Source organism: Coregonus lavaretus (assembly GCF_964263955.1).
Source record: "Coregonus lavaretus genome assembly, chromosome: 19".
Lineage (NCBI taxonomy): Eukaryota > Metazoa > Chordata > Actinopteri > Salmoniformes > Salmonidae > Coregonus > Coregonus lavaretus.
In genome coordinates, this window is record NC_140006.1 from 7,403,823 (window position 1) to 7,431,763 (window position 27,941).

At 44.3% G+C, this 27,941-nt stretch overlaps 1 protein-coding gene across 2 annotated transcripts in view; it reads left to right on the forward strand.

The window, feature by feature from the left end:
- LOC311147001 (ski-like protein) overlaps positions 1-25,000 on the forward strand; it is a 32,226-nt gene extending 7,226 nt beyond the window's left edge. For both annotated transcript variants that reach the window (XM_084183597.1, XM_084183598.1), the window contains exons 3-8: positions 16,949-17,053; positions 17,598-17,683; positions 18,780-18,925; positions 21,072-21,382; positions 21,921-22,148; positions 22,651-25,000. In XM_084183597.1, coding sequence (XP_084039723.1) covers positions 16,949-17,053; positions 17,598-17,683; positions 18,780-18,925; positions 21,072-21,382; positions 21,921-22,148; positions 22,651-22,932 — 1,158 coding nt within the window. In that variant the 3' untranslated portion in view covers positions 22,933-25,000. The remainder of the gene's footprint in view (positions 1-16,948; positions 17,054-17,597; positions 17,684-18,779; positions 18,926-21,071; positions 21,383-21,920; positions 22,149-22,650) is intronic.
- Positions 25,001-27,941: the final 2,941 nt, after the last annotated feature.

Genomic DNA, 27,941 nt, shown 5'->3' on the forward strand with positions numbered 1-27,941 from the left:
TTCCATCTCTACCAGAAGGTTATCATTAGCATCATCTCTAACGGCTACACAAAGTGTAGACAGGCTACATGCGCAGCTCACACACACACACACACACACAGACGGGCATTCCTGTGCCATTTCAGAAAGTTGCAGGAAAATACGAATCACTGATTCATTTTGTTCATGTCTTATGATTATCTTGGGCAAATTAATGCATTTTTTATAATTTCAATGCATTTAAGTTTATTTCATAAAGTTCAATACATTTTTGTTATATTGTTGAATGATGTTTTAATGTCTTCGCACCGTGGATTTTCTAGGGCCCTGTTAGTCCAGGACTAGGCTTAAAATGTGTCCAGGAAACCATCCTTTTATCTTTATTTGTACCACTGAGCTGGAGTGTACAGGAACAGGCACCTAAGCCCTTGCATGGGGGAATTCCCATGTTGCATCACCATCACCACCAGTGCTTTCCACTAAAGACCAGAACCCAAGGGAGGCTTCTACAGAGCAGAGGGGGTTTTGATGGTTTTTACTTTCCGTCATTCGTACAAAACAAAAGTGACAGTGGGAGAGAGAGCAGAGCAGAGCACGGGCCAGGACCTATAGAAATGTCAGACACCCTGAAGAAGGCACAGTGATGCCGAAACGTTGGTGTTTTACCCAATAAATTAGTGGGAGTTTATACATATGGAGTGTGCGACTCTCTTTGTTTTTATAGCTGAAAATACAAAAAGCTCTAGATTGGTTCCCTTCCATTGACTGGTTCACATCCATGTCTCATGTTCTCTTCTTGACCAAACCGGACTATCATGTGCATCCCAAATGGCACTCTATTCCCTATAAAGTGCACTACTTTTGACCAGGGCCCATAAGTCTCTGGTCAAAAGTAGCGCGGTATCTATGGAATAGGGTGACATTTGGGATGCAGGCTCAGTTATGTATTGTTGAGAAAAACACTGACTTTAACTGGTGTTTTCTAGGCCAAGTAATTTGTCTTCACTGTAGCCGCCTGGCAGGTTATGGGTTAAATGAGAGACTATGGACTCGGAGCAGACAGGCTTTAGTGTGTGTGTGCAGACAGGTGTGAGAACACTGCCTGCTGTACAGTCATTTGGCACTCCCTGTCTGCTGTGTTTGTGTCTGGCATAAAGAGAGGGAAAGAGAGTGAGGTGTGAGAGAGAAGCCCCAGCCTCTCCCTCCCTGTGTGTTTGACTTGTGTGTGTGTGTACGTGAGTATGTGCGTGATTGTGCCGGAAATACTGTCTGGTGTCTAGTCTAGTGCCCGAACCACATTCCGACCCCCCCCCCCCCCCCCTCCTCCCTCGCTACTCAGCTTGTCTCACTTTCGTCTGAGAGAGTCAGACAGATAGACCTGGGGCCACTCAGTCACACAGACACATGTCTCCACTGCAGAGCAGACTAAACACACACACACACACACACACACACACCTACCTTATGGTGTATCATGTAGCCTACCCCTGAAGGTGTACGCTGACTGGTGAGGTAAGCCTGTCACATGCTATCCAGTCGAAACGGTTTGTTTATATATTATGATGAGATTTTGTTAGTTTAGGCTGTGTTTTATTGTGGCTGTTCGCTAGGGCCGGGATGATACCAGTATCGCGAGACTCGTTAGTATCGTGGCGCGGAAACAAAATACGAATAGGAATATGGGACCAAATACTAAACTTTTTACTACTTTAATACACATTACACTGAATGTACAAAACATTAGGAACACCTTCGGGTTAGGGTTACCAATTATCGGTCGTTCTGTAGTAATGATAGTGTCAAAAGAGATGTTGGTGAGACAATAGACAGACAGATTACTATAAATGGCAGCTCTTTACAGTATTTGTGTGTGTGTTTAGCATCTAAAGCAATGATGTAATGAGCCTGTGGGATGACAAGCAACTTGTACTTCCCTCTCAGACAGATCGCACGCACACAGACTGATAGGGTGGCGTCATCTATGGTGGGAGGGGTTTTGTCTCTTCTCCGATTAGAGGAAGCAGAAATTCCCAGTGTGTGACTCCTCCTTGGCCTAGTTGGCCTGGTTGTGAAATGCATGCTAGTCTGTCTGGAAGGACACAGTGTCCTGATATACACACATTCAGATTAGGAAAAACACTTTGTGACGTACTTGTTAGGATAGTGTGTGAGGCTGGGGAACATTTTACATATCTGTCTGTCTGAGACCGGTTTGGTGTGTGTGTGTGTGTGCGTGCGCCTGAGAGTTGTTCAGTCCAGAAGAGCCAGCCATGTTGCCTTATACCAATCCACCCCTGTAGTTCTAGCCCTGGCACCATGTCAGCTGTGGTAGACAGACAACACTCCTCCCTGTGTGCGTGCGTGTCTTTGTCAGCAGGTCCTAGACGACGGCTGCGGTACAGACAGCAGACAGCTGCTTCTCTACGCTTCCTCTATTGGCTATTTACGCACCAGTGACTTCATTACCACAGGCCAGACCTGCATTCTGTCTCTCGCGCATGCTCTCTCGCTCTTTCTCGTGCGCTCTCTCTCTCGCTCTCGCTCGCTCTCTCTCTAATCAATAGGCTTTATTGGCATGGAAAGTTTTACCACATACATTGCCAAAGCAAACATATATACACATCAAATCAATGATACAGATTGATAATAATTGGAAAAATTATAATACTCAATAACAATTAACAGGACAATCCAATAAGAAATGAGGACAATCATTAAATAGTGAGAGACACAGGTAGAAATGTTAATACTCTGGTTGGTCGTTCCGCTGGTTGTCCCTACGGGTGTGGCAGGAAGCTACATATTTTGCAACTAATATGGCATGAAGGGGTTTTTCTGTTTTTGTTTCAAAATCGTTGTATTTGTTTTCAATTTTGGGGAAGAAAATTGCCCCTAAGTCTGTATAGTTCTCGCGCTGTAGGAGAAAATGCAGAGTGGGCACAACCTGTCCTCTCTGGGTAGCCAGATCTGCCTGTGACGGCCAGTTTCTATTGCCAGACTGTGCTCATTGAGTCTGTACGTAGAAAACGGAGAAAAACATTGACTATCAGTCTCGTTGGTCAGATAGTCTTCCGTCGTGTACCAAATAGCATGGAAGTTTACTTCGATTTTGCTGTGGTGTCTTTCCAATAGGCGATATATTTTCCTTTTTGCTTTGATCATTTGTTTGGGCCAGATTTTCTGAGGCTTTATTGGGTTGGTAGTGTTTAGTGAACTTAGCTTCAGGGCCAGCTGGCTGAGGGGACTCTTCTCTATGGTCACCTCTTGGCATTTGAGGGCTTTGTAATTATAGGAGTGGGGGTCACTTGTTTTTAAATGACTATACAATTTGGTGGTTCTTTTTGAGATATTAATCAGAAGTGGGAATTGGCCTAATTCTGCTCTGCGTACGTTGTTTGAAGTTTTTCTCTGTACTCTGACGCCATATGTCCACCAGATGCACATGTTTTTTTACCGGATGTGTAGCCTCATTTGTGCTTCGCAAGGCTGCAGAATGGTTTGCAGCATGGAGAAGATCATTTTCGCCCTGTTCGACCAAAGCTAATAAGTAGAACAGAAAAGTATTCTACTATCGATCTACTGGTTTCATAGGCTGGCAGAGCTACCAACAGACTGGCACGCACAAGGGGGCATTACAACAATTCATCTAGTTCGTCTCTATTCTTCTGTCACATTCATCTCTAGCAACATCAATAAATTGAACTGGTTTTTCCCATATAGAGTACTTATTTCAAATCACTAGATTTCCCTGCATGATGGAATGCTAAATTACGCACAGAACAGTTCTGTGCGTATTAATTATGCACGCCATTCTTTTTACTAGCCAACAGGGCGCACTACCCAAGTGTAGTAATGATGAATTGTCCCAGTGTCATTCTTACCGGAGACAGATTTCCAGTCGTTCAGCCGGTATCTTCTTGTCTCTAACCACACAATAGTCATTATCATTTGGCCTCTGTATGGTGCCACCCCCGCCATGGGCAACTTTGAAGAACTTCCGTTTGTACTACCGCAAGGTAATGGAACGCACAAGTTGAAAATATTAAACGCATACGGTACACAGAAAGCACCGCAGCCTAGTGCGGCATCCCCAACGTAGCGTTGCGGACTGCTCCATTGACAATGAATTACTTCCGCCGGAACGCAAAGAGTTTGAAGCATCTGGTGGATGTGAAGCTGGAGGATGCTCTTACAGAGATCCGCATGCAGTGTTTCAATTGGGTTTTTGTCCCATTTGTCCAATTCTTGCATTGTAAGTGGACCCCACACTTCACTGCCATATAGTGCAATTGGTTCTATTATTGATTAGAATATTTTGAGCAAGATCCTAATTGGTATGTCTAATTTAATATATATTTTAATGGCATAGAAAGCCCTCCTTGCATCGGTACATCGGTTCTCTCTCGCCGTTTGTCCCCCGTCTTTGTCTCCCCATCTCTTTCTGCCTTCCTTTTCTGACTGTGTGTCTCTCTGTCTTCCAAATCGTTCTAGAGCATTCTACTCTCTGCAGAGTTCTAGAACAGATCTTTCCCACTTCGTGTCCAGAGCCCCCCCCCACGTGTTTTTAAAAAAACAGTCAACGTCCCCGGGGGCCCAATTTAGAAGACAGTAACAAAATAAGAATTGAAAGGAGACGATAAGTCGATGCTTAAATAACTCAGTAGAGACCACACTGTCTTGTTTCTGTCTACGCATGGCTCAGACATGCAAAACCCTCATGCATTTGACATTTTAGTAATTTAGCAGACGTTCTTATCCAGAGCGACTTACAGTTAGTGAGTGCATACATTTTTCATACTGGCCCCCCGTGGGAATTGAACCCACAACCCTGGCGTTGCAAGCGCCATGCTCTACCAACTGAGCTACAGGGGACACGCAGCAGCTTGTTTTGAAGCCACTTCACTCCTCTCATCCCTCACTCCTCTCATCCCTCACTCCTCTCATCCCTCACTCCTCTCCCAGGGCTTGTACGGTCATGAAAATCATGGAAAAGTCATGGAATTTTAAAATTGTGTTTTCCAGGCCTGGAAAAGTTTTGGAAAATGATCAAATCCGAAAAGTCATGGAAATTTATTTTTATTTATTTTTATTTATTTTATCAAAAAAAAAAAAAATCGACATATCAGCCAGGATCAGAATTACACTTTAGCGCGACTGTTTGTGCGCATCACCTGCATGTGTGGGCTGTTGCTCAAGGAGAGAGAGAGACAGTCGGACATTGCAGCAGCAAAAAAATATATGAACAGACTAATAACTAGGTAGCCAATTCAAAACATATGTTGTACCCTCTAGTTAACTGTTTAGCTATTAGCATGTATTAATGTTTTTGTCATGTCTCAAAAAACGTTACACTGACACTCACAAATAACGCCATACAAAGTTGATAGACTTTTTTTAACGATTGACAAAACAAACGATTCACTTCGCCATTGTATTAGTTGGGATTTGGTTCAATCGTGGTGAAAATAATCATTTGTGAATCGCAAAAAATATTAGATGTAGCCTGTCTTTTGGATTATGTGGCTTCAGAACTTGTAGATACTTCCAGTTGATTTGGGCGTCCAGTGTATGTGACATTGTAACTCAATTGATGCTAGTCAGCCTGCAAAGTAAACACTTCTAAGGTAGCTAAGATAAATATGACTGAACTAGAAAAGGTACATTTCTTGAAGAAAATGTGTGGGCTTGCTTCAGCTGAATAAAAAGATTTGTAGCCTACCATAGCCATTTTAATCTTTGATATATTGAATGAGCAAATTATTTCAAAAGGCATAACATGTATTTGGTAGTAATGTTGCAATGTTATACATCAAGGGTGGTCAACCATCCTCCAGGAGAGCTAATGTGTGTGCAGGCTTTTATTACAGTTCCCCTCTAACAAACCACATTTTAGAAATTAGCTGCTCAACCAGACCTTCATAAACTGTGTTTGAGCAGGGCTTGATCAAAAGCCTGCACACCCAGTAGCTCTCCAGCCTTAGGGTTGACCACGTGTTTTATACAATTGCCTAACAACAACAACAGTAGATTGAACATGGGATCAAAGAGCGGCCTCCAATGTCGATACCACATTACGCTTCCTTTTTTATACATACATAGAGACGCTGCCAATTGTTGGTCATGGAAATGTGGTTAAAAGTCATGGAGAAGTCACGGAAAAGTCATGAAATTCCATCTGTCGACATGTGTATGAACCCTGCTCTCCTCTCTCGCTTCGCTCCTCTCCTCCCCCTCTTCTCTCCTCTACTCTCTTCTTCTCCTCGTTCAGGGTGAGACTTTAACCTCACAAGACCTCGTCTGAACGAAATGCTCAGCCTGGAACAACTCTCATGTTCAGCCAATCACACGCTAGGGCCTCCTCCCTACGTCTCCCAGCCCCTCCCTCTCTCTCCCAGCCCCCCTCTCTCTCTCCCCCCGTGTGGACGTGTTTGTCTTTTTTTACACACATTTACTTTACCCTCTGCTGTAATAACAACCTGTTCACAGTTGTGGATGTAAATGTATAATGAGAGTCACTACATTATTTCTAAACAGCCCCAGCTAAGGAAAGATGGTAATGCTGCTTTTCGACTGTAACACCAGTGTTACAGTAGTGTATACAGTATGAAAAAATGTATGCATTCACTAAAAACTGTAAGTCGTCTCTGGATAAGAGTGTCTGCTAAATGACGTAAATGTATAACGGTTCACCAAACCCACGGTTCGGTACGTATTGCGGTTTTTGGGCCACGTTTCGGTTTCGGTACAGCTGGAAAATGAAATGCCATTCACAATGTTCAGCAGTCACAATGTTTGTTGCATTGTCTGTTGTGACCGGATTGTTATGTTGAGCCTCAAGTTTCCACTCTGATGCTGCGTTTCCAACTTGCTCTGGTATACTAGGGTGATGTTGGCATAAATGTGTGAACATATTTGAGGTGTTAGCAGCTGCATAGGCTATTCTCATTGAGCGTGGCCACATGCTGTTAACATTTTATCCACAACTCTGTCCATCGCCGTTTTTAATTTACTGGGAAGCCAACATTTTCCCAAACTGGAGATTGAAACGATGAAGGAAAATCCTCCTGGTTTATCGACCCCACCACTCGCCATCGTACAGAAGTAGTTCCCTGGCTGCGCCTCACAAAAGGACAGTTTGAAATGTGCCAATTTAAGATTTGAGTCTTGAATACAGCGTGCGCATAGGCTCTAGTTGTTTTAACGGAATAGCCTGAAATGTTTTTTTCAGCTCAGATTTACTCGAGGCATAGGCCTACAACGCAGTGTAGGCATAGCCTATTGCCTAGTCTTTTATTGCCTAGCCAAGTGTTTTTATTTTAAATATTTGTACGTATTCGTTCGGGTTCAGTCTGAATGGTTCGGTACGAGTACGTGTACCGTTACACCCCTAGTATACACCCTTATGTTATGCTAGGGAAATTGTGTTTCCATAGCTAGGGCTGACAGTGAAGACTTGTGAAGACCAGAATCAACAACCTCAGCATAATCAAAACGGTTGCTTTGTGAGAAGGTGTTAAAGTTCACAGTTAGCCATTGTTATGTAAATGCCGGCTGAAAGGTACCAGTGGCCTGGCTTTGGCCCCAAGTGAGAGCAGGTCCGCCGGAGCCATGGCCCAGTGAGACACAGGTGCCGGCCCACATAGATGGAAACAGAAAAGTCTGAGCCTTTTGGGTAAAACACTGAGGCAAATCCTGTATGGAAATGCGCCGTAGAGTTACTAGGGAAACTTCACTTCTCTCCATAGAGCCATGCTCCTGCCCTGTTGTTTCTGGCAGTGAGGGGCCCTGTCAGGGGGTAGGGGGGAGGGTACTCTAACTGCAGCTTGCTACATACGCACTCCAGCCCAGAGCCAACCAGCCAGGCAGTCAGGCAGCAAACTTAACCCACACAGACACGCCTGTTCCCATGTCTCACTACTTAAAGTCGACAGAGAGACGGATCTGCTTCCAACAACATAAAGGAAGGCAGGAGGATGGAGAGGAGAACATGGAGATGAGGTTGTTAGCCTGAAACCAGGGTTGTGTCCCAAATGGCACCCTATTCCCTATATACAGCCCTATATAGGCCATGGTCAAAAGTAGTGCACACTATAGAGAATAGGGTGCCATTTAGGATGCAGACCAGAATAATAATGAGTAGTTAGTAGTAGGTAATAAATAAATAAATAAACCAACGAGAAGATGAACTGCCCAGTGTCTGGTCTCCCAGAGCAACCTGAGGGATGTGTGTGTACGTACTGTTAAGATCCGTGAGAGATTGTGTGTGTGGAAGGCTCCTCTGTGCCTGGCCCCAGTGGGAGTAGTGATTAATGGTAAGATATAAATGGAGAGACACAGACAGACGGCACTTTATGTACACACACACACAGAGGGAAAGGAACATATCAAAACGACATACTCCCAGTGGGTGATCTCTAGTCTCTGTACATCTACAGAACATTAATGCAGCTCTTTTCTCCTTTCTCCATCCTTCTCTCTTCTCTCCTTCCACCATCTATCTATCCATTATACATGATGCAAACATGGGGAAATCATGGGAAGAGGGAAAAGACCATATTCCAATCGTCGTCGCTCCACTTTACCACTCCTATATCTGCAGCAGGTTCTGTAATGGCTGTCATTTGCTGGGGAAGGGATGATGTGTATCCTAAATAAATGATACCCTTTATAGTGCACTACTTTTGACCAGTGCCCATTAGGCTCTGGTCAAAAGTAGTGCGCTATTAAGGGAATAGGGTCAGGGTCTAAAATCAACACCTGACACCTTCCAAATGTTGGTAGATTTTGGCATTGGCGGGTAATATGTCTATATCATTGGCGGGTGGTCAGGGCTCCACAGTGCAAGCATTTCACTCGCAGTCAAGTATGAGAACATTTATAGCTAAATGAATGCAGCAGTAGCTATTTTCAAAGTGTTTCTGTCGTTTTGTTTCATAGCTTTGTTTATAGTCCCTGAATATGGTGCTATGTGGGACGCACCCATGGTGGTGGTGTGTGTGATTAGGTATTCACACTGTGTGTGTTAATGGTGTGTGTGGTGGTTGCTGGTTGCTCTCATGTCCTTGTTTTAATGAAAGCAATTTTGTCCTCATTTTGGTTGGTAGCTCCCATGTCAACATGGCTGCCAATGTGTTTAAATTTGAAGCTGGCTAGTTACAGTAGCAACAGTCTCGCATTACCATACTTCCAAATCTCGTTCATCACTTGGCTTATTGGGAAAAAAACACGAGGAAGCCGGGAAGCAGAGGCGATAGAGGCTGAGGATCTTCTGCGAACTAGCTGCACTTACACCGTGTCCTCTCTGGTCATTAGGAACCTCAGGAGAACCCTCTCCACCCTTCTGGGCTCCCAGTTTTCCCTCCTGACCCAAATGGGTGCCCGACAGTCAGGCTTGTAGTCGTGAGGTAGCTAAGGAAAACACAGCCTTTAGGAGAAGTCCATATACAGTACTGTTGTTTCTGCTATCATAAACGGATAGTACGCACATTTGCCTATTGCACATCACAGAGACACCACACACAGCATGTGCGTCATACAAGAACATGAGGGTTCAATCCTGTATAGTTTGTGCATGTTGGTGGTTTGAACTGTTAAACTTTCAAACTAAATTAGGATCCTTAACGTTAAGAAAAATCGCTAACCGAATTTTTTTTTGACGTAGATGCAGAAAGAAAACAGCATAGTGGGTCAATTTCCGCAACAACTAAGAGCGTTGACGCCCGAGGCTCAACTTCTCCATTGTTTTGGTGCCCTGGCTACCACGCTGTGAACAGTGTGAAGCGAACCTGTGCGGAGATACTGTGTGAGAGCGACGTGTTGCATCTCGCTCATCTCAATATCCTAGCCTATTCATTGACGATAGGCCCTGCTTTACTGAAGTTGCGAGACTTTGCAAGCCAAGAGATACAGCATTCCATTGCAAGATGCAGCTTTTGATTGGCGATAGATTGCCCTAATACACGGTTCTGACTCTTCCTGGTGGTCGACCTGCCTATACTGTGCCCCTCACCTCCATCTCCATCCCTCGCTAGCTAGCTCGCTATGAAAGATGCAGGTGTTTATGTTCTCGGAAGTACGGCAACTAATCTTGACACTCAGAAATAGGAGTCGACACTGGGAGTCGAGGAAACAATTCTTTTTCAGAACACCACTACGTCATCGTCGTTAAGTTGGAGAAATGGGAGAGAAAGGCAAGCGACAGGAGCGAAGTGGAAAACCGATATTTTTTGTGTTGCAGTTTTAAACTGTAAGAATGTTGTTCCATTTGTCACATCCCTAGTATACGTTACTTTGTTGCTACTGGACTGTGAGGTTATGACGTGGGGCCATTATCAGCATGCTCGAGGGAGTGACACACTCAGTGTGTAGTGGCATCATCAGGGGTCCTGTGACACACACACACACACACACACAGGCTATGGTACCCATGGGCATGAGAGGGCAGAGGGTCAGGGCCATCTGTCCAAAACTCCGCCCCCACACACACACACAGGTCCCACCATCCTCTCTCGGGTCACTTCCTCCCCGTCACTGCGCTGCTTCCTGTAGCTCTGTAGCCTGATGACTCATGGATGGCTGTGTGTGTGCTGGCAGCGCCTCAAGCGTGATGTGGGCTGCATTACTTGCGTGTTGCGTGCGCTCTGATTCTCTCCACTCATCATCACAACAACATGACACAGATTCATCATCAGATGGGATTCTGACTGACAGGAACCAATTCTTCCGTTTCTACAGCCATTAGAGAAATACTACTGTACTGTACTCCCAAAACAATATCCCCTGGTTCCTGTGTGTGTGTGTGTGTGTGTTGGTATTAGACCCACTGGCCTAATTCTCATCCCTTTATGGTTTGTGCGTGTCTTACTGTGTGTTTATGTTGTGTGTGTACTGTGGTGTGCTTACTGTAAGGTGCGTCATCATCCTGTCCTGCCACTCAGTGTGTGTGTCTTTGTGTGTGAGATGACTCACAGAGGTAAGCAGTGACAGCTGGGTAATTAATGCTCCAGGCTGCATTCTAGAGGAAACTAGAACACACACAGGTGCACACAAAGTCATGGCTGCTCCCAGGTTGTAAGATGGCTGAGAAGAGAGAGATTGGACTGAGTGGCTCGGAGGGGAAGACTGGGTGTGTGTGACGCTGCCACCGATGACAGGCGTCTAGACAGTGCCCATATGGCCTGAAAAATGTGCCTCAGGCCCGCAGCCAACTCTGGTCAGGAATAAACCTGTCCTTATCTGTCGGTTTGTGTGTGTGCGGCGGGGCTGATATTTATCTGTGTGTCTGTCTGCTTCAGTTTTCTTCTTCCTGTGTTTTGTGTCTGAAGGAGAGAGACAGAGGAACAGGTGTGTGTCTGTGTGTGTTTAACCAGACAGTCACAAGGGGTCTGTCGGCATTTTTTTCTTAGGGCACAGAGAGAACGAAGTGTGAGGCACACACACACACACACACACACACAGTGAACTCTGATACTGCTCTAACAACAGTGAGCTCTGGAACAGGATGTGGTAGACTGCAGACAGGGCGGACCCACTGACTGGTGTCTGTGTCTCTTTCTCTTTTCCTCCCTTGTTCTCTGTCTGAGAGAGAGAGAGAGAGAGCGAGGGAGAGAGAGAATGCTAACCCAAACATAGTTTTACTTCCTTGTAGAGCCAGCTAGGTAGAGACCAGCTCCTGTGTCTTTCCCTGGCCCCTTCCTCTTAATCCTCTAGAGTCTTAAGCCCTGTCTAAGCTGGGTGGGGGTGGGCTTCTAAGGTAACATATGGAATTGTTTTAAGATAGTCATACCAATTATAATTTAGCTGTTTGATTTTCAATTTTAAGACCCCTTAAGGTATCAGAAAAAAAACATGGAATTTGGCATTACTGCTATTAGCCAATATAAATGCATTAAATAACAGATTCACTACATTGAACAACAGATAGTCCCCCAAAAAATCAAAAGGAAGTTTGTTCTGAAGTGTCTGTCATATATGAGAGATATAAGAAAGATCAGGAAACTATTTTAATGTATTTTCTTTTACATGTATTTATCCCTTTATTTTAGGCACTAAACTATCTCCATATACAGTGCATTTGGAAGACCCCTTGACTTTTTCCACATTGTGCTATGTTACGGCCTTATTCTGAAATGGATTAAATTACATTTTCCCCTCATCAATCTACACACAATACCCCATAATGACAAAGCGAAAACAGGATTGTAGAAATTGTTGCTAATTTATAAAAAATAAACAGATACCTTATTTACATACGTGTTCAGACCCTCGTGTTGGTGAGAGTCTCAGCTTTCCACAGAGTGGTCATATTAGTGTGTAGTCCAAACCCGTTCGGACGCTACAGACAGAAGTTGGCAGAAGAAGCTGTACCAACTTCAGAGTCTTGTGAGGCTTGTGGAGAATTGAACAAGGGTGCTCGCCTACCTTTGACCTTTGCTTGAAAAGACCTTTGCTTGAAAAATGCAATAGTACTGTTTGTCCATCTTGAGACGCTGTAGCCAGTATACACTTCCTCAAAATAGTCAGAATTAATCTAAGATAACTCAAGAAATCTGTCATTTAATTTGGACGATTTTGCCGAGATCGTAGTTTTGCAATTTTACATCTAACTAGGATGTTTGGTGCAGTATTCCTCAAGTGAAAAAATCGGCATGAAAACGAGTTGTCTATCATTGAATGACAAACACTTAATTGAAGAATCCTTAGTGTTGACCAATCACAGACGAAGGCGCGTAGACTTCGTCATCTGAATTTCGGCTTGCCTCGAGGCAAAAAAAATTGTGCGCACGAAAAACCCTTGCCGAAGGCCCAAACGAGCAAAAACATCACAAAATGTCAAAGTGTAGGTGATATGCATATTGGCCACAGTCTCCATGTCCAAACCGATACTGACATTAGGGAGGCGCCAGAAAATGTAGCCAAATTGTAATTGCTTTTAATTGTATAAATATATGCTAAATGGCAGTCATGTTTGACAAATATAATGAAGGATAATTAACGTCTAAAGTCTTGATTCTGTCGACGTACTCGAGGCACGGTTCGTTCAGATCAAATGGTCACAATACTGGAGAGTGAAGGACAGTGCCTCTGTTGCGCACCGCACATTAATCTGAACTGAGACGGTCAGAATTTTGAAACTATCTAACCAGAAACGTAATTGTTTAAAACCTGGACGTTTTATATCATTTTATGAAGCATGTCTTACCTTGTTTCAAAGTAGCCTAGCCAAAATACGACCATAGAAATATTGAGGAATGACTTTATAAACACTTAATATGCCATTGAAACCAGCATTTTTCTCATGTTCTTTTGGTTTTCAAATCAACTTTATTTTATTGTCCAACAGCAAAGGCATAATCCTAACCATATAAGTAACCCATGCTAGTTGATGCATCGTTAGATCTCCCCTCTCTTATTTTCTAATGGATATTTTAATCTCTGTCACATGAAACCACTCACGAGTGCGGTGCGCTTTTGAGAACAGTGTTTTCCCACTAATTGCATTTTATCAAAAATATTTAACTAAACAGTCTTATCTGTTGCATCAGCCTCATTGCTTTTTAAAATATTTTAATGTGCAGCTGTTGTACAGTTCTGTCGTCCCAGAACTGTCCCAGAGTTTTGAACCTTATACATATTTTTTTATCGTCCCAGGGACTACAGGAGACCGTTAATTTCGAGCCCTGGATGGAATTATTTTAATAAAGACAAGTATTTGGTTGTAATTGTAATGTTGCAATATTTTATTGGCTACTAAGGGTGACCATTCTGGCCAACCATCCTCCAGTAGAGCCTTAAAGGGGCAGTGTTGTATTGTGAGACGGGTTTGAATATGCAAAGAAGCCAATAGGCAGAGTGTAGCCTACATTTCTGTCTGATTCTCTATGGTAAAACAGTATAGTAATGCAAGTATGTGGACACCCCTTAAAATGAGTGGATTCGGCTATTTCAGTCAGGTTGTACAAAATACTTTTTTAGCACGGCTGTGCTGCGGTCTTATGTACGAGGCTCTACCTCGTACCGTAGATCAGCACAGCCGTGCTAAAAAAGTTGTTTTGCACAACCTCGAGTGTACAATTTGCTTTTCTACAATGGGTTACCAATTAAATAATAAAGCAATTGTGCACAAGAGGGCGTGCTAAACAACTTTTTTAGCAGGCTGTGCTGCTGTCATATGTACGAGGCTCTACCTCGTACCGTAGATCAGCCCAGCCGTGCTTAAAAAGTAGTTTTGCACAACCTCGAGTGTAAAATTGCTTTTCTACAACCGGTTACCAATCAAATGAAAAACATTATATTATAGGCTGCTATTTCATCCCTCAACAAAAATATAGGCCTAGTCCTGACACATCTATGCTTGCTAGCCCAAATCGGCTGGCCGTTCATTCTATTGGTTAGGTTGCCAGAGACGAGATCCAGTCGTTAAGTCTTTTTGTTCTATATCTATGGACACGACCCAGCCGTTCGTTCTAAATGTTCGCTCTTATCCCTTGCTTGCTAGCTAGCCAACTACGGCTAACAGAGTCAGGTCAAACAGTGCAGCTAGAATAACAGTAAAGGAGCCGCATTTGCGTTTGTTTAAGCTGTTTTGGATACATCCATAACAATGAGCTAATGATGCTCTCTTGTCAGGACACATTCAGAGGAGCTAGCCAACTACACAGCTAATGCAATCACTTCAAACTGAAGCTGGTAAGACCGCAAACTAGCTGCATTTCATGTCGTTTGACTTGTTTTTCAATTGACACTTCTTTGTATCCAGAAAATTATGCTGATTCATGATTTCGACTGGCTGAGAAAATATGTCAGTCTCGTCCTGACACGTTAATTCTCAATAATATAGTGGAGATTGAATTTCAATATTGAAACTATTGAAAACATATTATTATGGGATCATGCATTAACTTCTCCAGCTTTACATTATAGTAATCGAAATTGTGTTGCGTTGTAGTGTAGATAGGGAAGCTACATGTTTTAATTTCAACTGCTACAGGTTTTAGAAGATAAATACATATTTCTTTCCATTACAGACACTGTAATACATACTTTTTTTAAACAATACATAGTATTGTATGAACTGAAAGAAGCCAATCATTTCTCAATAATTTTTTTAAATATATATCTATTTTTTGAGTCCCCACTACAACAAATAAATAGTTATATGCATGTATTCTTGTCCTTGAAAAATGACATTGAAATACAATAAATTCCCATGAATTCCTATGGAGGCTGTTCCTTAGGAGTATCATAATGGCGGACAGTGACTTCAGAACAGCGCCCTCTGTCATTCATCTAGTGAATACATATATATCATTGGTCTGACCCTCCTCAGCAGTGGAGAAGATGTGGAGTGGAGACCCTGGCAGTGTGTGTGTGTGTGTGTGTGTGTGTTTGTGGCTGGTGGATTATAACAGTAGGGGAGAGCTGGGCCTGTGCCTAGAATACTAATCCACATTGTCATACAGCTCGCTGGGGGGGGTCTGGGGAACCTGTGTGTGGGGTGTGGGGGGGGGAATTAGCAGTCTCACACATAGCTACTTGTATATAAGCACACATGCTCACACACATCAGTTTGTGTGTATGTATATGTTACATTTTATTTGAGAGTTTATTAGTCACATGCACAGGGTCACAGATGTGTCCTGGAGTACAGGCGGTGTGCACCCAATGGTGCGTTGGGCTGAGTGTACCACCCTCTGTAGAGCCTCGTGGTCCGCGGCGGTGGAGTTGCCGTACCGGGCTGTGATGCAGTCCGAGAGTATGCTCTCTGGTGCTCCTGTAGAACACTGTGAGTGCCCTCTGGGATGTGCACAGAGTTCTAATGGTTCCCTGTTTCTCCCTGGGATTCCTGGTTTGACAGAACACCCACCGCGCACGCACAGACACACACAGCTTTGTAATGAGTTATATTGTCCTAATGGAGAGGCCTCTAAATGACCTGGTGTTGTTGTTTGTCTGGTCTAATATGAGAGGGAGATGGAGGTGATGGAGAGAGCAAGGGAGTTGGTGAGAGGGAGAGAAAAAGTGGGAGAGAGGAAGGGAGAGAGAGGGACAGGCTTCCTCACCACTGCAGTGGCTGATTTTGTTGTTGCTTACATCCCCCCCTCCCTCCCTCCTATCCTCCCTCCCTCCTCTGCTGCAGTGTGCACTGCCTCTGAGAAAAACAGCAAACAATCTCAGACACACACACACACACACACAAACAGACAGCGCTCCCCATACACACACACCCACACACACACACCCACTCAGGAACATTCACACTGGCTCAGGCGAGAAGGTGTACTCTTTTCTGCATTAGTACATCACACACCCGACCACACATACATGTAAACACACACACGGCCAAGCCCAATGCAAAAACACACATATACACCTCTCTCTCTCTTACCTACTACTGGCTACTCTCGCGCTCTCCATCCCTCCTTCCCCTGGCTGCGTGTTAGAATTGTTATTGAGCCGCAGAACCGTCTTGTTGCATTAGTGCTGTGTGTGTGTGTCAGCCCTGTCTGCCCGAGATGAGCATTAGCACATCAGCTCATGGCCTCTTGCTGAGAGTGACCTGGATAAGCACACACATGCACACAACCGGCAGCAGCTCCAGCAGTATTTACCGAACACACACTGAGCCGAGAGCGTGTGAGACAGAATGACTGAATCATGTACATGACACACACAGTCTATCATGGGTGCTCCCAGGTTTTAAGATGACTGAGAGGAGCAGAGAGAGATTGGACTGCGTGGCTGGGAGGGCCAGACATTTTTGTTGTAGCCCCGGGCAAAAAAAACCTGATGCCTGTATGTGCAGTTAATGCCGTTTTCCCCAAAAGATTAATTGAAAAGTCCTGGAAAATAATGTATTGAAAAAGGTGGAAGCCTCTGGCTAACCTGCGCCATAACACATAGAGGCCCATCTCGTTCTCTCTCCAGTGTCTAACCCTCCTCCTTCTCCCTTTCTCTCTGTGTGTTTCAGAAGGTGGAAGATGAGGACAAGGACAGCCTGGTGAGGAGATCGCATTCTCCTGAGCCTCTGGTGTCTCCTAACAGCAAACTGTCCGACAGCGACGCAGCAACCAAGGTACCACACACACCACACACAAACACACACACACACACACACACATGCCACAAGGTACGACACACACACACACACACACACACACACACACACGCCACAAGGTACCACACACACCACACACAAACACACACACACACACACACACATGCCACAAGGTACCACACACACCACACACACGCCACAAGGTACGACACACACACACACACACACACACACACACAGGAAGCAGTCTACTGCTCACGTTGACAACGTAGCAGGTTGAATTGACTACACTCACCCCTCCCCCTAACCTTCCTTGAAACCCCCTATGGCCTAACCCAACCCCCCTACCACGTAACCCCACACAAACTGGGGTCAGCCCCTAACACACTCTCCTCTTCTCAAACACGCACACACAACTATAGCTACAAACTTTGACATTCAGATATAGGTTTTATATACTAACTAATACAGATATCTCTTCTTTTTGGTTTTATCTACATGTGCTATTTTTTATCTCCAGTATATTAACGTGTGTATTAATGTATTATTATGTTGTTTACAGGCTAAAGCCCAGGCTACTCTGGTGTTCAACCGCCTGTTCCCCCACATTAAGGAAGAGCCTGGTCACCCTACCATGGTCCATCCCAGGTATGTTTGTTTTCCTATTTGGATGTCTTTTAGCCCACAATGGAGGCTAATCTTCCAAGAGTCCTGGGGACTGGCTAGCTACAGTATGTTTCTTCCTCCTGGGAAGACCTGACCCTTGAGAATCCATTCCAAGTAACTTTCCCAACATCATCTCAGGGACCGTTGCTGGAGCAGTGCTGAAACCCTGCTCGGCCCCCTACTCTACCTCCAGTTGACCCTACCTTGGTGTGTGTCAGTGTGACTTTGTGGTCTTCTGCTCAGTAATCGGCTCCAGATTCAGGCGGAGACTAGCTGGTTTATAGGAGGCATGGCAGGGCAGGGCAGGGCAGCATGTGACCACAGGGAGGAAACAGAAAGGCTAGACTATGGGATTAAAACTGACCGCTCAACAGGACATGTCTGCCTTAGACTACAGACTCAGACCCAACCAGACCAAAGCTGGTTTCCCGCATTCAGTGGTTTTCACAATGGTCGTTACTGGATTGCAACGTTAGAACCAAGTGTTTTATATAACACCAGTGAGTCTCGCTAACCTGTGAAAACATGCCCCATATTAAAGGTGCACTATGCAGAAATGGATCTGCCATTTCGTGGTTGCAAAAATTCTAATAGTTTTGGGCCTCCCGAGTGCTGCAGCGGTTTAAGGCACTGCAATGCAGTGCTGAGGCCTGGGGTTGGAGTCCTGGGGCCGTGTCCGGGAGCCTCATAGGGCGGCGCACAATTGGCCCAGCGCCGTCCGGGTTAGGGGAGGGTTTGGTCGGGGGGCTCATCACGCTCTAGCCACTCCTTGTGCCGGGCCGGGCGCCTGCAAGCCGACTTCGGTTGTCAGTGGAACAGTGTTTTCTCCGACACATTGGTGCGGCTGGCTTTCCGGGTTAAGCAAGCAGTGTGTTAAGAAGCAGCGTGGCTTCCCAAAAAGTTACATATTGCAGCTTTAAAGAGAGAGTTACCATAATTGATGTATCAATTTTAGTGCAACTTGGATGCTAAAAATGCACAAGTTGTATACGTAGAATAACGGTGTGCATGTGTCTCTGTCGCTCTGTACCTGTATATACATTTGATAACCATCTACTCTCTCTCTCTCTCTCTCTAGTCACTTCCTGTATACGTATGATAAGATGGTGGCTCCTAACGTGTCTCTGAGGGGACAGTCGGCGGTCAGCCCTGAGGTACTGGGGGTACTGCTCAAACACCACTACAGCAGGAGACTGACCCAAGGCCACGACGACACTGCTATGGGTCAGTACCACACACAGACGCGTGAACACACACACACAGACGCCACACATGGATGAATCCCCCCCAGCTCTGCTGTAGTGTCAGTCATGCTGCTGCGCCCTCCTGTCACACATACACTACCAGTCAAAAGTTTGGACACACCTACTCATTCAAGGGTTTTTCTTTATTTTTACTATTTTCTACATTGTAGAATAATAGTGAAGACATCAAAACTACGAAATAACACATGGAATCATGTAGTAACCCAATTTATTTTAAACAAATCAAAATATATTTTATATTTGAGATTCTTCAAAGTAGCCACCCTTTTGCCTTGATGACAGCTTTGCACACTCTTGGCATTCTCTCAACCAGCTTAACCTGGAATGCTTTTCCAACAGTCTTGAAGGAGTTCCCACATATGCTGAGCAGTTGTTGGCTGTTTTTCCTTCACTCTGCGGTCCAACTCATCCCAAACCATTTCAATTGGGTTGAGGTTGGGTGATTGTGGAGGCCAGGTCATTTGATGCAGCACTCCATCACTCTCCTTCTTGGTCAAATAGCCCTTACACAGTCTGGAGGTGTGTTGTGTCATTGTCCTGTTGAAAAACAAATGATAGTCCCACTAAGTGCAAACCAGATGGGATGGCGTATCGCTGCAGAATTCTGTGGTAGCCATGCTGGTTAAGTGTGCCTTGAATTCTAAATATATCACCGACAGTGTCACCAGCAAAGCGCGCCCACACCATCACACCTCCTCCTCCATGCTTCACGATGGGAACCACACATGCGGAGATCATCCGTTCACCTACTCTGCGTCTCACAAAGACATGGCGGTTGGTACCAAAAATCTCAAATTCGGACTCATCAGACCAAAGGACAGATTTCCACCGGTCTAATGTCCATTGCTCGTGTTTCTTGGCCCAAGCAAGTCTCTTCTTCTTATTGGTGTCCTTTAGTAGTGGTTTCTTTGCAGCAATTCGACCATGAAGGCCTGATTCACGCAGTCTCCTCTGAACAGTTGATGTTGAGATGTGTCTGTTAGTTGAACTCTGTGAAGCATTTATTTGGGCTGCAATTTCTGAGGCTGATAACTCTAATGAACTTATCCTCTGCAGCAGAGGTAACTCTGGGTCTTCCTTTCCTGTGGCGGTCCTCATGAGAGCCAGTTTCATCATAGAGCTATATGGTTTTTGCGACTGCACTTGAAGAAACCTTCAAAGTTCTTGACATTTTCCAGATTGACTGACCTTCATGTCTTAAAGTAATGATGGACTGCCGTTTCTCTTTGCTTATTTGAGCTGTTCTTGCCATAATATGGACTTGGTCTTTCACCAAATAGGGCTGTCTCCTGAATACCACAACACAACTGATTGGCTCAAACGCATTAAGAAGGAAATAAATTCCTCAAATTAACTTTTAACAAAGCACACCTGTTAATTGAAATGCATTCCAGGTGACTACCTCATGAAGCTGGTTGAGAGAATGCCAAGAGTGTGCAAAGCTGTCATCAAGGCAAAGGGTGGCTACTTTGAAAAAGATCAAATATCAAATATATTTTGATTAGTTTAACACTTTTTTTGGTTACTACATGATTCCATATGTGTTATTTCATAGTTTTTATGTCTTCACTATTATTCTACAATGTAGAAAATAGTAAAAATAAAGAACCTTGGAATGAGTAGGTGTGTCCAAACCTTTGACTGGTACTGTATATTAATACATTAGTGCGTTAAAGTCCCAGGTCGCGTCCCAAATGGCACCCTATTTCCTATAGAGCACTACTTTTGCCCAGAGCTCTATGGGCAAAAGTCTATGGGTCAAAAGTAGTGTACTAATAAAGGGAATTGGGGTGCCATTTGGGATTCAGCCCTAGAAGTGTGTGTGCATGAGGGAGCATTTGTGTGGGTGAATGTGTTGTATGTCGGGGTTGTTAGGTGAATGGTTGTTCTCCAGCTGTGTGGGAGGATGTGTGTATTTGTGCGTATATCTGAAAAAAATAAAAATAATGGGAAAAAAAATATCTGCCTTGCATGTGTGTGGGTTGACTGCTGTGTGTGGGTTGACTGCTGTGTGTGTGTAGGTGGATCAGACTGTACTGCTTCCATCTCTCAACTTCTCTCTCTTCCTCCCCCCCCCCCCCCCCCCCTCCCTTCTCCCTCCTCAGATCGCCACGCCTCTCCTCCTGTTGTCGACGAGACCAAATCTCAGCAGCACGTCGTTTCTGCTGCCGACCGGGAGCGCCAGCAGCCAGTTTCCATGGAGACCAGCCCCGGCAACAAGAGTTATTCTGCTGTAGCGGGAGCCACGGTGACTGCGGTAGTAACGTCATCGGTAGCGGCGCTGGGGAGTAAAGATGTTCTGTCTTCAGGCTGTGAGGACGACAAGGACAGGATCGTAGTGGAGATCGTTCAGATGTACAGCAGACAGCAGGAGAAACTGCACTCCACCCTTCACAAACAGCTGCAGCTAGAGATGGTGAGAGACAAGACACACAGTGAGACAACTGGAGATTGTCTACTCCACCCATAGAAACAGATTTAGCCAGAGAGTCAATAGCATAAAACAATGTTTCTCAATCTATTCATCAGGGACTCCTCAGGTCTTCTTTGTTCCTACCCAGCACTAACACTCCTGATTTAACCAACAAGAGGGCTTGATAGACCAAACAACCAAGACGTTAGGGTGTCTTGAAAATATTGAGTCCCCCCAATTCATTGAATTCAACATGTTGCATTTTTTAAAATCATCAGCAGGCATAGGACAGCATTTCAAAAGCATTTAGTATATCCCTGAACCTCTCAATGAACTGAACTGCTTATGGGGAATGTAACTGACCATCCCCTGTATCTCTCTCTCTGTGTCTCTCTCGCTCTCTCTCTGTCTCTGTGTGTGTAATACACTGTCATTTAGAGCTATGTAATTGACCATCCCCTGTATCTCTCTCTCTGTCTCTGTGTGTGTAATATACTGTCATTTAGAGCTATGTAATTGACCATCCCCTCCCCGTCTCTAGGAGTTGGAGGCGCTGCGTGGAGGCGAGGCAGCCAGGCTGCAGCAGTTGTCTGCAGAGCAGCGTGAGCTGCAGAGTGAACTGGAGGCGGTCCACACTGAGCACGCCCAGAGGCTGGGCCAGGTGAGGGAGGAACAGAGGGAGTTGGAGCACAGGCTGGAACAGCTGCGACGGCAGAGCTGTGTGTGTGACAACATACACACACACCAGGAGGCACACTACGCCAACCAGGTAGGCACTGGAGAGACACTCGCACACACCACCACATCCTGCTTGACCTCAGACAACACAACACTTAGTCAGTCAGTCTAGGAAAATATACTCATATCTGTTCCTCATATCTGTTTGTGACACTGTAGTGGTGTGTGGTGTGTAGAGGACACTGGGTCTTTGTTTGGGTTTCCTGTACTGAGCTTTATCTCGAGATAGTGCTGCTGGGCTCAACTCAGGGAGGAATGTAACACACACACACACACACACACACACACACACACACACACACACACCCCTCCTGTCCTGCTGTCTCCTTCAGCCTTGGCGTCTGGCTCAGACTGTCTGGCTGTGTGTCTGTGTCCAAGTGTGTGAGTGTCTGTGTGCTGTTCAGACAGTTCAGACTAACCTGACCTCATCTCTCTCACTCCTTCTTTCTTCCTCCCCTCCTCCCTTCCCTCCTCCCTTCCCCCCTTCCCTCCCCCCTCCTCCTTTCCTTCCCTCCCTCCCTCCTCCTCTCTAGCTGGCGGAGCTGCGTAGGAGGTTGGATGGTGCCGAGGCTGACAGGGAGGAGCTCCAGGAGGAGTTGAAGAGGGAGCGGGACACCCGGGAGAAGCTGGATAGGATCATCTCTCAGCTCAAACACCAGATGGACCAGACGGCCTCTTCCTCATCTTCCTCCTCCTCAGCCACCACAATCGCTACAGGGAGCCCCTCTTCACCCCCCACCCCCTCCACACACACACCCCACACAGAGGGACGCACCGCAGGCCTCGAGCAGCAGAACGGCCACGCTCAGAAGTAGCCCCTCACAAAATGCCCCTTTTCCATTTGTCTCTCAACCCCCCAACCCCCCTCTGTTTTGTTCCTCCAACCTACTCCCTCACCCCCTGCTGGCAGAAACGGCAGCCCTAGACAGACAGAGCACTGCTTCTCTCCTCTCTGTCTCACCCGTTACCTTCCTCATCCCTCCCTCATCTTTAGTTCTTTGGAAAAGGAACTCTTGTTTTTATTTAATATCACATCAAATTAGTTATGTTTTTTTTTTTTATTCCTCATACCCCCTATCCTTAAACAGTATTTACATTTTGGGAAGGATATGTTTGTTTTAATTTATAGTTTTACTGAACAAACGGATGACTGCTTGGCAGACAGTTGGAGTTGGGTGTTTTTAGGACCCTCCCTCCTTCCTTGGATCGTGGACTTGATGTGTTCTAGCCCACACAGAGACTGGGAAGTCAGTCAGACAGAAAGACAGTTCTCTCCTGGCCCTGCCCCTTGACTCTGTTCTGAACTGTGGTTCCACTAGCGCTCAGTCGCTCTTTCTACTACTACCTTGCACGCCAACTGGAGCCAAGATGGTGCCCGTGTGGGTGCTCTCCATCTCTGTACGTACACCCAGCCCAGCCACTCTGGACCAGCTACCAGCCACACACAGCAGGAGACTGCATTGACAGACATTTTCATTTAGCCTTTGTTTGTTTTTGTACTCCTTATACCTATTAATTGCAAAGAAGAGAAAAGTTAAAAGAAAAAAATTCTAAATGTGTAAAACATAAAGGTATATGAAAACATTATTGTACAGAGCATTTGCAGTCATCATTGTTAAACCTCATGAAAATGCTGAAGTGATATGATTTTAAGATGTAAAGACATAAGAGTGATGCGACTCTGAGGACTGCTGAGGTTGTGAACTGGAACAACAACAAACCCCTGAACTAGTCTGGCTAGGTCTGTCTTGATAGGGCATGTCTCACACACACGCACCAAATTTCCTCGTAGAAATCTGTAGTTTAGGCTGTTTTGATTTGATTTCCCTGTTGGCAGCAGTTGGTGTGTTTGCCATCCTCTCCTCCTTGTGAGAACAGCAGCACCTAGCTGTCTGCCTGGTGGAATGTGAGTTACAGGTGAAAGGAGTTGGTGCAGACTGACACACTGTGTGGTGTGGGCTGGCTGCTGCTTTGGATCCAGGCCCCTGTACCCTCCGTGTTATTCCAACTCACTGAACAAACAGAGCCAGAGAGGGATGGAGGGAGGGATGGCGGGAGAGGCGGGAAAGACAAGGATAGAGGGAGGAGGTACAGTCAAGCGGAGAGAGAAATGGAGGCGGGGAAGAGAGGAGCGGAAGAGAGACAGTCAGGCGGAGAGAAAAAGTAAGAAAGGGGGGTGGAGGTAGTGCAGGGGGCTGATGCCCTCTCTCTCTCAGGCTGGGTGGGCCAGTAGCGTGAGCGGATGATGTGGGGGGAATGGAGAGAGGAGCCCCTTTTGTCCCTGTCAGAATTGGGGCAGCTGCTATAGTCTGGGGCCTCTCTCTCTCCTGCCCCCGGGGAGCTGGTACAGGAGCCCCTATCTCTGACACACATACACACACACACACACACACTACCGCCATCTCTCCCTCCCACAAACGTGCACACACACACAGAACAGGGGTTTTGTCTAGATGCCAGGCAGTCTTTCTTTTATAGCCTCCCAGGCAGACTCAGAGCCAGGCAGCGTGTAAATAGTATTGGGCTTGGCTTTAACTCCAAGCTGATTTTTGTATGCATCTGCTGTACATGCAAGTTGATAGACATTCCACTGTGCTCAACCTTTCAATGCAGATCTCTAAAGAAAGAGTTCCCTACAACATACTCGATGCTCTGCCAGAGTACTAAAGTATAGTAGGTCTTATTTTGTTATCGATTCTCAACATTTCAACTACGCTACAAAAACAATGAAACTAACACCCTTGGTGTCTGACGTGAAGTTCACTCGCATGCAGAAAAATCCAATCCATACTGCAAATGTATGCTCTCTACCGACCATTGTTGCATATAAACCTTTCTTGGAAATTGTAAAAAAAATAAAGAAAGAAAAATATATTTAATGTATTAACTAAAGATTTATATTCACTTTGTACATACATTAGTCATTTAATATATTAACTATGTTATTATGGGATAATCTTCTAAAGGTTATTATAATATTGACTGGACCAGACCAGGCCTGAGGCTCTAAACAGCCCTGATGTTTTTGTTAAGTGAATCTTGACTTGTTGTTGTTGTTTACCCTGTTAAAGGGACACGTGGCAATATGACATAATACGCAGCGGAGTGACTTCCTGTTTACAGATTATCAACAACCTAATTCAAGATTGACACTTGGCTCTTTCAAATTTTTGGAGGCGTGCCTACATTGGGACAGACCAATAGTGGCAGTTTTGGCAGATTTGAATTTGTTGTCGCTCTGCTGTGTATGATGATATCATATTGCGGAGTGCACCTTTTAAAGGATGTAAACTTGCTTTTGGGAGTTGAAATGCATGGTGTTCAGATGCGACCACCTGACACAGGACAGAGGTCAGAGTTGAATAGGAAAGAAAGAGCGTTGTTACAGTACTTCCCCAGAACGGATTGCTTTCATTTGTTTATTTTCAGGATGATTTCACCTTGATAGACTGTTGATGTATAAGCTTTCTCCCTTAATACCTTCCCCTTTTGTACGCTAAACCCCCACCCCAGACAATTTGAAAATGCACCGAACATTTGTTTATAAAAAGAAACAAATTGAAAACAAACCAAAAACGAAAGTTTGCATGTAACGAGTGGATCGATACCCCTAATTTGTTTTATGTCAGTTGAATGATTTCTTACTTCTCACTGAGCCACTCAATTGATATGTTTATGTCAAAAAGAAAAAGGGTCTGTCCTAAATGGCACCCTATTCCTGTTGTAGTGCACTATATAGGGGATATGGTGCCATTTGGGATGCCACCAGTGTCTCCAACGTACAAGTTGTTGACCTGTCTCACTACTAGCATGGAGACACATTGACTGAGGGCATCTGAGCTAGTTAGGCCGTTGAAATATACTTTTGGCTTTAGAAGATGGCTAAATGGAACTAAAGTCCAACTACCTAATCATACCATACAAGTAGCCTCATTAGATTCTGCAAAGATGAGAGAAGTGTGTGTGTCTGAGTTTGTGTCTGAGCGGATGTATGTGTGTATGCCATCGATTTGAAAGTGACCGAAGCACAGCAGCTATGAAAAAGGGAGAGACTTATTCTCAAGTAGCGCTGTGGTTTTACTCATTTTTGTCCAACACAGAGACCCTGTCCTCTTGGGGCTATAGAAACTTTGTAACTGCATTGTGTTTACATCACAAGATAATCAGTATTAGGTAATTATGGCGATAATAACAAACCTATCTCAACAGTCTTCTGCATTTCGTTTTTTAACAATCGTTTTGGGGTATCTAATGTATTTCTGTATTTAAAAAAAAAAGTATGTCGGAGTAAATTGCATTTTATATATACAAGAGGGCGCTCTATATCGACTTTAGTTGAATGCCATAATAATGATATGATAGATACAATGGATTCAAATAAGAAAACAAATACTATACTATAACATAGCGGGCTGGGCCCTCTTGCATTCGCAGTGTTATGAGAACTAAAATACTGTGTCCCAAATGGCACCCTGTTCCCTACATAGTGCGCAACTTTTGTCCCAAGCCCTATGGGCCCTGGTCAAAAGTAGTGCACTATATAGGGAATAGGGTGCCATTTAAGACAAAACCTAAAACAGATGTGCTTTGTACAGTTATTTCTTTTTATAGGGGTGCAGTTTGCCCAACTCACTACTTACTAGACCATTAAGCTTGGTCCTGGCCTTGCTTCAGAAGCACAGCTAAACAGTAACTAGCGTTTCCATTTTATTTTATTTTACATACATCCCCAATGGATTGTTCCCAGACTTAAAAGGATAGTTCAGCAATTTTAGATATCTAAAAATGTAAAATCGCTGAACTATCCCTTTAATGAAGAAGGCGATGTAGTGTAGAAGTGGCACTCTTTAACAATAGCAACAAGTTGCATTTTGGATCTGCAAAATAATGCTGGATCAATTGTTTCCATTTATGTGTTGTAGTTGGATATTTATTTACAAACACCATTCTTATTTACCAGCGTGGGAGGTAGGACATTAGGCCATTACACCTTGTTAATATGATTTCACAAAATGGTTTATTATTATTATTTATGCCTGGGATAGACATGCCATGTTTAGAGTTTAAACTTAGTAGGCTACACCTGACAAATCATAGTTTAAAGAAGAAAAATGTAATCTTTTTATGGCTTTGTTAAAAATAATTCAAAACAGTTCTCTTTTTATGCTATATTCTGAAACCTGTATGGCAGTGAGTGTCTATGTATGGCCATTGCATACCATGTTTCCAACAACGATACAGTGTGATTGAGAAGTTTGTTTTTTGCATGAAACGAGACACTGTTCTCCTACCTCATGTTGTGATATAAAATGTTTTTTAAGCAGAGGACACTGCATCTTTAACCATTGATCATAATTGATATTTACTAGTAAATGATGACATACCTGTACTTGCTTTTAGCTAATACCTCAGTTGTATATCTAGTGTTCAGTTTTTTTTCTCCCTCATTTCAGATCTCATAAATATACACTGTATAGACAATGAACTTGGATCAAATTCAAGTAAAGTTCTGTAGTGTCACAATTGGTGTCATGAATCTTCTTTTCTTCGGGACTCAAGACTGATGTCACGTGTTGTCGTAGACTATCACTGATAGTTTAAAGTAGAATAGATCTTTATTATCCCTCATAGGCAATTAGCAGTACATCAGCCAGTCAAAGTATATACAAATACTATAACTAGAGTACAAAATACAAAAAAACATAACTGTACATCATAAAATGAACGTGTTACATTGTATGCATCATTATCCAAAATGCAGCAATAGCCTACACATCAAGTAGACAGAACTAAGTGAAAGTGAATATGCAGATATTTTTTTGTA